The 13,323-nt window shown below is 31.3% G+C and overlaps 2 protein-coding genes across 3 annotated transcripts; one reads left to right on the forward strand and one right to left on the reverse strand.

Annotated features, from left to right (window-relative positions):
- Nucleotides 1-8,418: 8,418 nt before the first annotated feature.
- On the forward strand, nucleotides 8,419-9,564 carry LOC17883955 (chitinase 10). Its single transcript, XM_006286677.2, has 2 exons — nucleotides 8,419-8,930; nucleotides 9,093-9,564. The coding sequence occupies exons 1-2, from the start codon at nucleotides 8,458-8,460 to the stop codon at nucleotides 9,460-9,462; spliced, it is 843 nt and encodes a 280-aa protein (XP_006286739.1). The 5' UTR covers nucleotides 8,419-8,457; the 3' UTR covers nucleotides 9,463-9,564.
- Nucleotides 9,396-12,055, reverse strand: LOC17883357 (protoporphyrinogen oxidase 1, chloroplastic). Of its 2 annotated transcripts, XM_023780669.1 has the most exons (10): nucleotides 11,628-12,055; nucleotides 11,275-11,460; nucleotides 11,083-11,167; nucleotides 10,828-10,975; nucleotides 10,663-10,743; nucleotides 10,407-10,578; nucleotides 10,151-10,310; nucleotides 9,968-10,071; nucleotides 9,584-9,867; nucleotides 9,396-9,483 (listed from the first exon to the last, which is right to left on the reverse strand). In XM_023780669.1, the coding sequence occupies exons 1-10, from the start codon at nucleotides 12,003-12,005 to the stop codon at nucleotides 9,477-9,479; spliced, it is 1,605 nt and encodes a 534-aa protein (XP_023636437.1). In that variant the 5' UTR covers nucleotides 12,006-12,055; the 3' UTR covers nucleotides 9,396-9,476. The 2 variants fall into 2 exon arrangements, with proteins under 2 accessions (XP_023636437.1, XP_006287456.1); XM_006287394.2 differs by having other exon boundaries at nucleotides 9,473-9,867.
- Between the last annotated feature and the right edge of the window lie 1,268 nt (nucleotides 12,056-13,323).

A 13,323-nucleotide genomic window follows, 5' to 3' on the forward strand; every position in this document is an offset into this window, starting at 1 on the left:
GGGGTTTTATTTGTAGATATATTTATTCTCTATAGCGTTTATAACATAAACTAATATTGGTTTGCTTTCATGAAATTTGTGAATGTCAGATCGACATGATAGCGGATCCAGATTGAGTGTGAACTGTGAGCTACAAACATGATTTAAACAATGATAATAAATTAAAACATTTGCCCCCGGATGGTCTAAATATATTTTTCAATGGGTCAAACACGTTCCTATGCATGCTCCACACTAAAAATATTTTTAACTCAATATAGATTAAAATAATTTGACCCGCAAAAAACAAATTTCCTGTAATCCAGATTAGTAAATAGTATGTCCGCATATGTTTTTCTTGAATTCACGTTAGCTAAATTTTTTGTCCCATAATCTATCATGAATAGTTTAGTTGATATTTTGATGTATCAAATTACATGTACCCGATATTTCATGTTTTGAAATATATTATTAAAATTAGAAAGTTAAAAGTGAATTTAACAATTCAAATTCATATTCATGTATCATACTTGTTATCTGATATTTGAACATTGAAATTGAATTTATCTAAAGTAAAATTTAAAGTGACTTGAGTTTTCTTTAGGAAGTTCGTATTATTTTTAAAACTTGTTAAAATAACTTATAGAAACTGAAGTATTAAAATATTAAAATATGTTTTAAATGATGTATATTTATCTATAACATTAATTGTTTTAGACAAATAGGAGATTGTCTAAAATGTTTATAGTTTACAAATTAAAAAGATAGAAAACTATTGAAAAATTTACTAAGGATTGTAAGTGTGAAACTATATATTATTTTTAAGCTAAACCTAATTACTATTATCAGTATATGGACTATTTTAATACTCCATCTATTTCATTTTAAGTTATGTTTAAGGTTGTTTCACCAGATTAGGAAAACATATAATTTTTTTTCCATAAAAATTCCATTAAATACAATGAATTCAACCAATAAGAAAATATGATATAATAATGATTGGTCAAAATCTATTAAATACATTAAAGATTTGCATAGAAAATTGAAAACATCACTTAAATTGAAAAAAAAAATTTGAAGGTTAAAACATCACTTAAAATGAAACTGAGGGAGTAGTTTTTTTTTTAATTGCATTCGTAATTGTTTTTTTTTTATTCTTATATATACACTTTTTTCTATTGGAAATGTCAATATTTGAGGTGGTAGTAATTATTATTGTGTGCACATTTGGTAAGTAAACATGGATATGAATTTATATTTTAATAAAAATCAAAATATAGTTAGTATTTAAAATCATATCTGTTAAGATTTAGATTCTGAATTTTATATTGCTATATATTTAAAAGATCTCAAAAATAGTTAATGTTTAATTGATTAAGCTGTTATACATGTGCTAATTAATTTCGATTTTTTATATATATAGATTTTCCTTATATTGAGTATTTTTTTAAAAATATAATCTGCTGGAAATTAATTGGAAAGATCGAAACAAAAGATTTTGAAAATTTAAAGATCCGATTTAAAAAAAAAAAAAATCGGATAGATATGTTTTTAAGGAGGTTTGGATATAGATTTGGGATTACATAAAATGTAATTGTTTTTTAAGATTATATCATTTTTGAAAATTAAATGATGTAATTATTTATGTTATATATTTCTTCACATTTTATGCTATGTACAATTTTATTAGTCGCTTATTCATAATCTAACATAATTATTTTTCTTTTTAATTTTCATAAAATATGATATTTCATTTTCTAATATATATGATCATTTTTATTAGGTGTTAGTGAATATAAATTATTATTTCTAAAAAATTTACAAAAGACATAAAACTGAAATTAATATATTTAGATATTTTCTATTTTGAATTTAATAATCCAATTTTTATGGTAAACAAATCAATATTATTTCCATAACTATAGTAGATAGTTTTTTTTTTTTTATTCAAATTTTTTTTGCTGTCTTTAAATGTGTTTGGCTACATGGTTGGGATCACATTTTATTTCATTCTTTTTATTTATTTTTGTTTGGCAACACTTACAAAAAATGCTTCCATTTTAATAGTATAGATGAGGATGTTGTTAATTAATACAAATGTCGATATTATCTATTAAAATATAAAGGAAAAAATAATTATAAAGGAAGATGTGGAAAGAACTTTGGTCAATGATGCCATGTTTCCTAGTTGACACTGAAATCTACAGCTGGAAGGTCCTTTTCCTCTAGGGTTTTTTTAATTTAATTATACATTACACAATCGTACTTAGTACTAATTAAATATAAGAAAACGAGAAATCATATTTTGATAATTGATACACTTATAATATAAGAAGAGCACCGAGAGATTTTTAATACATTATATATATATATATATATGAGTTTTTCTGTTTTTTTTTTGTTTAAACATTACATATACAAATTTTTAAGTCCAACATTTCAACTTTGAAGTCGTGATCGTTGCAATTTCCATGTGAGGAGATTTCATATATCAGCAAGTCAATGATAAGTTTAAATATAGTTTAATAATAAATGCTATTTGGTTTCTTTCTTGAAATGATTTATAAAAATAGCAATGCAAAACGTAAATTATCAAATATGTTATATGTCTTAAATTTTAGTATTCTATTTTTCTTTGTTTGATTCTCTGTATTCTGTAAAAACAAAAAAAACATATGAAAAAGTACAAGAATATTAACATGTTTACAAAAAAAATAATCAAATATTATATTACATTTAGTGAAAGAAAAAGTAATTAAGTTTTATTTTACAGTAACCAAAATATCACTATTTATTCATTTGTGAAATAGACACGTTTCATACAATCCGTCTTCGTCTTGGAAATCCTGAAAAGAAAAATGATATTTTAAGGTAAGATTAGGTTAACCTTATATACTTGCTTTTGTCCATTACCCTTTATTTCTAATCAGTCTAATTAACACGTGTAATTTACAATGACTCATTTATAAACCAATTATATTAATGATATGAAAAAATACGATATACAAATGCAAAATTCCGGAAATGTAAAGAAATTTTGTAGTCAAAAAGTTTGTGAGATTCATATAAAATTGGAAGAGATGACACATTATCTCTCTTTTGTTCTCTCAGTGCGTTGCTCAGAGCATAAAACTTGTCATGAGTAAAACCTTAGAGTGCCTTCACAGACCAGAGACTAGCTAGCTATAGCTTATACAAGAGTTTGGCGAAATGACACATCTATAAGATTAGCTATAACCAATATATATAAGCTACCTTTTTCATTCTTTCTTTGACATACAGAGAAGTAACTACAAATTATTCCCAAAACTTGAAAGAATCACGTCATATATGCCGAACCTAGAGTGTTTTTGGACTGGAAGAAACTATATTTACATGGTGATGAATAATTTATACTTTCCAAACATAAACAAATAAAGAAAACCTAAAATTGGGATCATGGGGAAGAACTCGATCGAGTAAACGAAAACGGCGCTTAGGGTAAATCCCAAAACAAGCAAATTATAAAGACGATCGAGTTGAATAAAAAGTCTACAAATTAGTCCCCACACACACTTTGCCCACACGTTTGGGTGGCAAAAAGAAACAAGAAATTAGATGGGCAAGATTTTATACATATGGTCCACTTTTTCCCTCTTTAAATTATTATATCATTTTTCTGTATTTTTTTTTCTGTAATATATGCACAACGTACATAATACGTTACATATATATGTAAGTTATAAATCAAATTAAAGAAGAGGAATTAATCATGCAATATGGTCCGCGGCTATGTATATATATTTTCACGTAGTTGTTAACTAGTGAGAGGGATCGTGGAAGTCTAGCTAGGTTTATTAATTAAGTTTGACCTCCTAACCTAGCTACCTTTATATTTACTCTCCTCACATGCATTACGCATTATGCATATACTGTATCTCGAATATATATTGTAATGTATTCTATTATTTAAGTAAATTATGTATTAAATTTTAGATAATCATAAGTAATCCAATAGCTTCGGATCATGTACCTACAATGCTACAAGGTTATAAAAGTTTGCAACATTTAGTTAAAGCACTGTGACACATTATCAACCATTCATTTCTTAAAGACTCGTTTAACACTAATTTCATCGTATATACTATATATATCATAGAACAAGTTTATCGTCTATTTTACCTATTTATTTTTATAAAAAAAAAATTGGGTCAATATATTTATGTACTTGGTTAAAAACCCTACCATATTTAAACTAATATTTTGTAATCATATATATATATTTTTAATATATATACTTGAATATAATCAAAATTATATATATATATATATATATATTTGAGTATATTTTAAAAATATATATATATATCGTTATGTAGCATTTCGAATACTCAGTTAATGTGTTTGAAAACCTTTCAAATTTAAACACATCAAACCAAAAATATACATAAAATGTATCGATGATTACAAATGTTAAAGCTGTACATATATATATTTTGTATCACATACTTATTTTGTATTCATTTTGAAATAATGCAGAAGCGACGAGGTCCAAAATGAAATGGGACCGGCATGTAGGGGGATTAGGCATCAAATTGCCAATCTTTTTCGTAGCAACTTTGAAAAGGGAGCGACCCTCTTTTAATTCGTATCCACAATTTCACACTAGCTCACTCCCGAATTCAATTATTTTGTTATTGTCTATATCTTCTACTAATATTTTATTAAAAACCCATTCGTTGATTTATGCATATCACGACGCATGTGTTCGTTTTCAAGCACGTCAATTTTACATGTAGACTTAGCGGTGCATACCCTTCTAATTAATATCGCATGAATGATGAATGTGTCTCTATAGATAGACGCAAAGTAGTGCACAGGATTACAGGGTAACTTATACAAACACAATGAATATGAAAATCTTGATGAATTATATATGTAGATATCTAGAGATGTATTCGTTTAATATTAAATTTTGTTGGTTTCAACTTGTTTTTGCTTCTAAATATGTGAGGTTTCTTTGAATTTATATATGATTAATTAAATTATACTAGTTCATCAATATAGTACTTTCATTTCTTCCTAACACGATTCGAACGTTTTCAAATTGCGATGATCCACATATATTATGTATTATATATATATGAGTATGGGTGAAAGTATATCTTTGATGAGACGCATAGAGAGACTTTTTATTTAGTAGACAACTAACTAGTCGGAGAATATTATAGTTAACTTGTCATGCTCATGTGTATATTAGTTAACTAATCCACCGATATGCACGTCCAATTAAGGGCGATAATTTATATAAATGTATAGACTTTACTAGTGAATTTGTATTTGTGCATCCGTCCACATGGTCTAACAAAAGTCAAATGAACCACGTAAATACGTAATTATCATTAATATTATATTATTATAGCTAGGTTTAATCAGTTTAAGAAAAAAATGGTTTAATCATATTATACGTAGAAACATCTTTGATTGTTATAATTCTTCCATCTCTCTCTCTCATTTTTTCTTTATGTCAACTTCTCCTTCTTCTAAAACCAAACTTTAAGAGAAAATACTTAGAAAATTCGATATCATTAAGAACTAACTAAAAAACGATAATCACACTTAGACACATATATCTTCCAAGCGTTAACTACTACTACTCTCAGTAGTCAGTAATAGAATTTTATAAGTTGCGATATCTATATAGTTCATAAATGTACATGTGCCATTTCCGCAACATGCTCTTTTTTAGTCTCTAGATATTGAAGAAAACATATAAAAAAAAATAGAGTCGTCATACTTTTGCCAGTCTGTGGATGGATTTTAGTTCCAATTAAATCTAAATTTTGTATAAAGAGGCCACGTTTGTTTAGGATATGAGGTTGACGTTGAAATTATCATCACAAGGACGTAATTTGGTTTTACTTTTGTAATTCACGTATGATCGCTAACTTATGATAAAAAGAAAAAACTCATTTCGATCCAGAGTTTGAGCTAGTACTGTTCTGTGTCATGTGAAACATTCTATATGGATAACATGGCCACTTGAGATTACCTACGTTTTATCAGTGATTAGCTTGCCAAGAAAGCATACTCATCTTCAGACATAGTCTAAAGTTTTCGACGATAATAATATCGAACTTCTTAAAAACAGTGTATAAAATTAAAAAAAAAACTACTTAGAAAGATAAAAACAGTGTATAAACTTTTACTAGTAAACTGTATTTTCCATTGTTCAAGATTTAAAATTTTCTTATATAGAGATATTGAAATTACCATTTATAAGTTTTTGTTTCTCAGTATACTACCACCAAAATTCTAATAGTCTCATACTTTTTGTCTGAAAGAGTTATTCAAACGCCGGACTCTTGAGTCTGATTTTTGTGGTATTAAATGAAAATCAACTTAATTATATACCTAGCTAAATCCAAACTTAATAATGAAAAAATCAACTTAATTCTATTATAAATATATTGAAAAAATTAACAATTAATTGACCATAACATTTTAGCTAGTTAGAGTATACGCCAAAAACAAAAGCAAGTTTAATACTTTTCCAATCATGACAATTAGGGTTTGGTGAGTGAAAACGAAAGCCAATTACTGACTAATTGATCAACTTTTCTTACCCAATATATAAATTTTCTTAAAATAGTGAGTATACATATGTAACTAACTAATTAGGTTTAGACACTGTGCTCTAGTTAGAAAAATATATATATATATATATATATATATATATATTTAGAAATAATTAATAAAGCGTACATCAAATGCATATATATAGTTTGTGATCATCAGTGGTCTTTCACACACTCAAAACTTAATTCAACTTATGTATGAGCTGCAGTATGATTGGTTCTTGAATTCACATCATACTCCATTCGCTGAAAACATCGAATACATAAGAATTAGTTGTGGTAGTGTATACTCTTTTATTAGAGCAACAAAATTTAGTAGACAAATTTATTCATATGTGAAAGCAACTCTATTTTCAGAGATCCCCTTTGTTACTACTTCTTCAGTACTCATTTGGTTTCGTAGAAAAAAATGCTCATATTAGGTCAAAAAGACAGTAAAAGTAAAACTTAATTGTTTGGTCTTTGCTATTGGCTTTTATGAAAACGGGATTTGACATTTGAACTCAACCTGGTTTACTACAATGAAAATCCTATAAAAGTTTTATATAAAGCTAGATAAAGATTAAGGTTGTCTAAATCAATGGTGAACATTTTTCTCTTATGCGACGAGTGGAGGAGAGTTTCATTTTCACATTAGGAAAATGTTCACATTTGATAATGGGCCTAATTTTTGCTCCTTGTTTGGTTTTCAGCCCAAATCGCCTTACAATATTTCGTGGTATCTGTTTTTTTTTCTTTCTAAATATATATTTTAAGATTTATTGTTATATCATCTCAAAGAAAATAAGTTCAATAGTAAAAATGAGATTTTTTTTACATAAACACATGATGAGATAAATTCTGCAGTGTTTCTATCTCCTAACATGGTTATTGTTTGATATTGGTAATTTGTTTTCTTGTATGATTCTATTATTTCATTGGAATTGAGCAAAAAAACAAAGGATATATTCTTTTGAGTTTCAACTATCAGTTGACGAGATTCGAAGTAAGACCAGTTGAATAAACTATACATAACGTTTGATGATATAAAAATGGAAGTGTAAATTAAAGCAATGGTGATCACTTCACATCGCACCAATGTAGTGGAACTAAACGTCTCTTTTGTGTTATCATGTGGTCGTATTAATTGGTCTAAGCATTTACCTATTATAACTCAAAACAAAACAATATCCAAAGAATAATAATGATGACATTATACAATAAGTCAAGAACCTTATTCAACTCTATGTATAGGTTGGTGTTTTACTATTTTTCTTTATAACAATTTGGAGCTTATCTTATTAAGAGCCGTCGACACGACTTGGTCCAACTCATTTCACAAGTTGCTTGGCGCTTTTCATGTTTACTTAGCCACCGACCCCAAACCTTTTTTTTTCCTTTACCTTCAAAAACAGTCTTTGATAGTTTGTATAATAAGACTTCAATAAAAACAAATTTCAGCATATTCAGTTTGGTACAACTTTTCTTTTTAAAAAGTTTAATCATATATAACTTACTATATATAACTTCCAAGAAAACTTTAGTTACCCACAATAATATTCAGTTTAGTCTTCTTATAAGTTTTACTCAATTGAATTTCAATTGTTAATCAGGTTTGCAACTAATGTAATTTTTATAATATATTCCCAATCAAGAATGGGTCTATGTTGATAGAAGAAACCAAAAAAGTAAAGTAAACTTTAAAATAAAATAAAACTATATAAATATAAAAACAATAAACTCCACTAAAAAAAGGTCAAAACGTTGACCAAATCAAAAACATGTAATAATAGGTAAAGTCTTCGCATTACTACTACTACATCTCTATATAACAACGACGCAAAAGCCCCATCTTCTCGCACAAAGACAATAAAGAACAAACATGGAGAAACGAATTTCTCTATTGCTCTGTCTCTTCCTCTTCATCTTCTCAATATCATCCTCTCTCCATGAAACCGAAGCTCATAACCACTCCAAGTATAAACCCGCACGAATCATGAGTCTAGTCCCAATATCTCTCTACGACCAAATCTTCATCCACAAGGACAACAACGCATGCCCTGCGAAAGGTTTCTACCCCTACGAAGCTTTTGTGGAAGCTACAAGATGGTTCCCGAGGTTCGGGAGCGTAGGGAACTTTTGGACAAGGCGGCGAGAGGTAGCTGCGTTTTTGGCGCAAATATCTCACGAGACTACAGGTGGTTGGGCCACGGCACCGGACGGACCTTACGCGTGGGGACTTTGTTTTAAAGAGGAAGTAAGTCCACAGAGTAATTATTGCGATGAAACTAATAAGAATTGGCCTTGTGTTACTGGCAAATCTTACAAAGGAAGAGGTCCCATTCAACTTTCTTGGTGAGTCCATTAATTTTTACAAACAACCATGTTTCATTCCAATACTTCTTGTGATTGATATATTATATATAAACAAACCCATGAAAATGTTAAAACAGTTGCACCATCTTTTCCACACTTGTGATATGTATCTTAGCTTTTGTTTTTTTTTGGGATAAATAGGAATTACAATTACGGACAGGCGGGTCGAGCATTGGGTTTTGATGGTCTACAGAACCCAGAACTAGTAGCCAACAACTCTGTTTTAGCGTTCAAGACAGCTCTTTGGTTTTGGATGACCGAGCAGACTCCTAAGCCGTCCTGTCATGATGTTATGGTCAACCGATACAGACTGACGAAAGCAGATAGAGCAGCAAACCGAACTGTTGGTTATGGTTTAGTCACCAACATCATAAACGGTGGTTTGGAATGTGGGATTCCAGGAGATGGACGGGTCAGTGACCGAATCGGGTATTTCCAAAGATACGCTCAGTTGTTTAAAGTCAATACCGGATCTAATCTAGACTGCGAGAACCAACGACCTTTCGCCTAGATTATAACTGTAAACTAAAATCTATTGTATTACAAGAAATTGAAGTTTAGTATCACAATATTTAATAAAACTCACGCAAGCTGAGAGATTCAAAATGTTTTACATTTACTTGTAAGCGTACCGTGACATGAAATTGTTCACCTCAGTCGCGGTTTCATATGCGCCTTCTACACATCGGCCTAAGGCCACACCAGCGACGTAATTGCCACCCAAAAATAGCCCGTCGTAGCCCGAAGATGTTAGAGATGATTTAGCCGTGTCAAGGATATCAAAGTGACCAACTAAAAACTGGGGAATGGCTTGAGGCCATACCCTAACTCCTAATTTAAGTGGATCAGTGGAATTAGGCTTAATTAGCATTTTCCTCAAATCCCTGTCGACTGCTTCCACTAACTCATCTTCGGACTGCGGAATCAAAACCCAAGAGAGAGAGAGAGAGGAAAATATCAGTTCTAAGGGCTACTTGTTCGAAGGAAGATATTCACAAGTGCTTACTGTTTATTACCTTGGACAGAATCCCGGTGTTGGTAGACCCGCCAATGTAGTTCAATAGCAAAATTCTTCCGGGGGGAGCTCGATTTGGAAAGAGTGAGGAGCTGTATATAGTTCCTGGGGAAATCCGAGAAATCGCATGAAACTTATATGAATATTCTGACATAATAGAAGGTTAAAACTATAAGATATTTACCTAATGTTTCAACTCCTTGTGTGCGTGGATGCAATTGCCCAAACCCCTTTAGTTCACCATCTATCAAACATTCTGTTCGGATTGCTTCTTTCGGGTACGAGACAGATACTGCTGCAACTGGTGGATAGTAAAGTTTTGAGAGTGCATTTGCTGCAGATTCCTGAGGAAAACAGTTGCAAATATAAGAACCCATATTTGTAATTTGTCAAGTCTACGCTTTTGTGCAAATTCCTTGTTCGCAAAACGAGAAACTTACAGAAAGAGGGCGCAGGAGACTGCTTGCAACATGAGATGGCACAGTCATTACAACACTTTTGCTCTGCACAGAAACTACACCATCTGGAGTCTCATAGGTTAAGTTGTATCCTCCACTTTCCAGCTTAGTAATAGCTGAGAGCTTCCAAGACAATTTAACTTTGCTACCCAACCTGTCAAAGCGCATAGGATTTCAGAGACATTTGAAAGTGTTTGCCTTGTTCAGTTCTAATAGAGAAAGAAAAGTCTCGGCTTACCTTGCAGATATTGCTTCTGGCAACATTCGAAGTCCCTTCCTGAAAGAACCAACTGTCTGGCCCTTTGGTTTTGGCAGGCGCCTGAAGCAGGAGGTTGAGTTGGTTAACGAATATATATCAAGGGACGAAACACCCAAAACAGCTGAAAAAGGTTATGTTACTCACGGGTCTCGTTCTGCCTTGGGAGCATTTTTCCTCTCCTGAATTGCCTTAAAAGTACCACCAATGATGCTTCCACCATTTTGCTCTAGTTTCCAAACCTTCCCAAACGCTGCTTTCATGCTCAGTTTTGAAGGATCACCAGCATAAACACCTAAAAGCATGAAATCTAAAGCGTCAAGGGTGAACTTGAACACTAGATAATCAAATTCGCAAACATCTAACGAAATGGGTCATAAGAAGCTCTATCTGTCACTCTACCTGAACAAAACGGTTCAATCAGGCGCTCAAACACCTCATCACCGAGGTTACGCCGAACAAACTCCTCCACAGATTCTTCACGACCCTGTCACCTTTGCCAAACTCTAAGAACATGAGCAACTTCTACTTCTACCAACTTACAAGTAACTCTGCAAGAAATTTTATTGATCTAAAAGTGGTCAGAATACACACTGGAGGTGATGGTCGAATGCCAAGTGCACCAAACCCAGCTCTAATCTTCCCACCAATGCTCATCAAATCAAAGAATGGTAAGTCCGTCAACTTCGATGGAACCGGCCTCAATTTCCCTTTCCACAACACAAACCTTGGCGCAGTAGGATCTCCCAACACCAAATAATCCTTCAAACCACTATCAACCTAAACTAACCAAACAGAGAAGGTTTAGGATTCGGTTCACGAATAAAAAACATTCAAAACACTTAAAATCATCTACAACATACAGGAAATTCAACTACATTGTTCTCAGTAAGAACGAAACTTTCAAAATTAATTTTATAAACATTGATTCGGATTCAAGAACTTACCACCATAGTGAGCATCGGATCAGAAGGTTGAAAACTATTAGGACCTTCTTCCCAGAGAAACCCATTCTCTTCACGAGTGATAATGTTGCCTCCAACACGATCCTTAGCCTCGGTTACAATCAAATTCGGTGCAGCATCAGGATGCTTCGTAGCGAGCGCTTGCGCGATACAGAGACCACTAATACCTCCGCCGACAATCACACAATCTGCCGTGATGTTGGTGCCTCCTCCGCCTTCAATTTTGGAAGATCCGACGGTTGGTCCACCGGCCACGGAACAACGGAGTTTAAGAGGCTTGTAGACATGTAATCGAAGATTCGGCTTCGAGAACGACGGAAGAAGCGATTGAGTAGACGGACGGAGAAGAGATAACTCCATGGAAATCGCAGAGAATTTACAAATTTGTCAGCTTCTTGAGTTTTTCCAGATTGGGTAATCTGAAGAAGACGATGAGAAATATTCACCTGCGTTTACTCATACCATAAGAGTGTGTGGTGCACACATCACATACTGTACTCCTTTCTGGTTTGGGTTTAGAGTTGGGTTTGACCCAACATATTGATAAGTTCAAATGAGGCCCGTAATGACAATTTATGTTTAGCTTGGCCCAATTTCCCAATTTGTAGCAATATAATTAGGCCCAAGAGGCAGTTTTCTTATAAAATCTTAACAACATGCATTCTATGGGTTATGAATTTGGTTAGCAATACAATAACATTATAAGTACAAATAACAAACAAACTCTTTTGTCTATTTGAAATTTTTTATTTTATATGATTTTGTTAGTATTTAAAGATTTTTTGGTGAATTAGAAACATCCAGATTGATCTAGCACAGTTTTCTCAAAAGTCAAACTGAAGTTTTATATAAAGTACAACCAAGTCTTTGGTTATATAACCAAATCTTTGCTAAAATTAAGCCAGAAACAGGTTAAATACTTTTTACTTAGAAAAAAAGAGACAAAATTTAAAACCTTCAAACCTCCATCATTTTTTTGCTTTTACGTTATTCGATCAGTTATCAAAGTTTCCTGTAAAAGTCCATTATTACACATTTTAAACCTTAATTTCAATAGGAACCCCCAACTTTATATAATCAGATTTAAACTTAATAATTACTATTTTTTTATAAAAAGAAATATTCAAAATATCATCTTGATTGTTCTCATCTTCTCTCGTTTGCTTCCAATTAAAGTCAACTTAGCTGCGATAATTTCTCTAATCGACAAAAAGTTGTGACACTTCCTTTTTTTTCTTTTCTTTTTATCATTATTGTTGTTATTATTAACATTGATTACCATCAAAGTTATGATTAAACCCCTTAGTTCTTAATTAAGAAGATGAAAATAAAAATCTCGATAAGCAACATGCTTAATTAGTTTAGTTGCGGGATAATTAATTATATATGTCGATAGAAGTATTATGACCACTTTGAGCAACGTCGTTAGAGTAAACACCACATAATTTAAATAAAGACATGACTAGTGCATGTGTTTATGCTGTCCCTAATTATTTAAGGCCCTAAAATTGTGTCTTTGTCTCGTGTCATTGTCCACTTATCTTTCTAATTAATATTTTCCAACAAATTAAGAATATAATTGCGATATGAATAATTAGTTTTGTTTTCCTCATATAAATTATGGAGGTTTTGGGAGATAAACGGGTGTGATTTAAGCAATATATGTGTATGATCAAAA

Source organism: Capsella rubella, unplaced genomic scaffold, assembly GCF_000375325.1.
Source record: "Capsella rubella cultivar Monte Gargano unplaced genomic scaffold, Caprub1_0 scaffold_6, whole genome shotgun sequence".
In the NCBI taxonomy this organism is placed as follows: domain Eukaryota; kingdom Viridiplantae; phylum Streptophyta; class Magnoliopsida; order Brassicales; family Brassicaceae; genus Capsella; species Capsella rubella.

Bases quoted from the DNA above. Each gene is read 5' to 3' on its own strand.
- LOC17883955 (XM_006286677.2), top strand. From the start codon at position 8,458: ATGGAGAAACGAATTTCTCTATTGCTCTGTCTCTTCCTCTTCATCTTC. The intron at 8,931-9,092 runs GTGAGTCCATTA...TGGGATAAATAG, and splicing joins GGTCCCATTCAACTTTCTTG to GAATTACAATTACGGACAGG.
- LOC17883357 (XM_006287394.2), bottom strand. From the start codon at position 12,005: ATGGAGTTATCTCTTCTCCGTCCGTCTACTCAATCGCTTCTTCCGTCG. The intron at 11,168-11,274 runs GTGTGTATTCTG...CAAAGGTGACAG, and splicing joins GCATTCGACCATCACCTCCA to GGTCGTGAAGAATCTGTGGA. The intron at 10,976-11,082 runs GTAGAGTGACAG...TCATGCTTTTAG, and splicing joins GATTGAACCGTTTTGTTCAG to GTGTTTATGCTGGTGATCCT.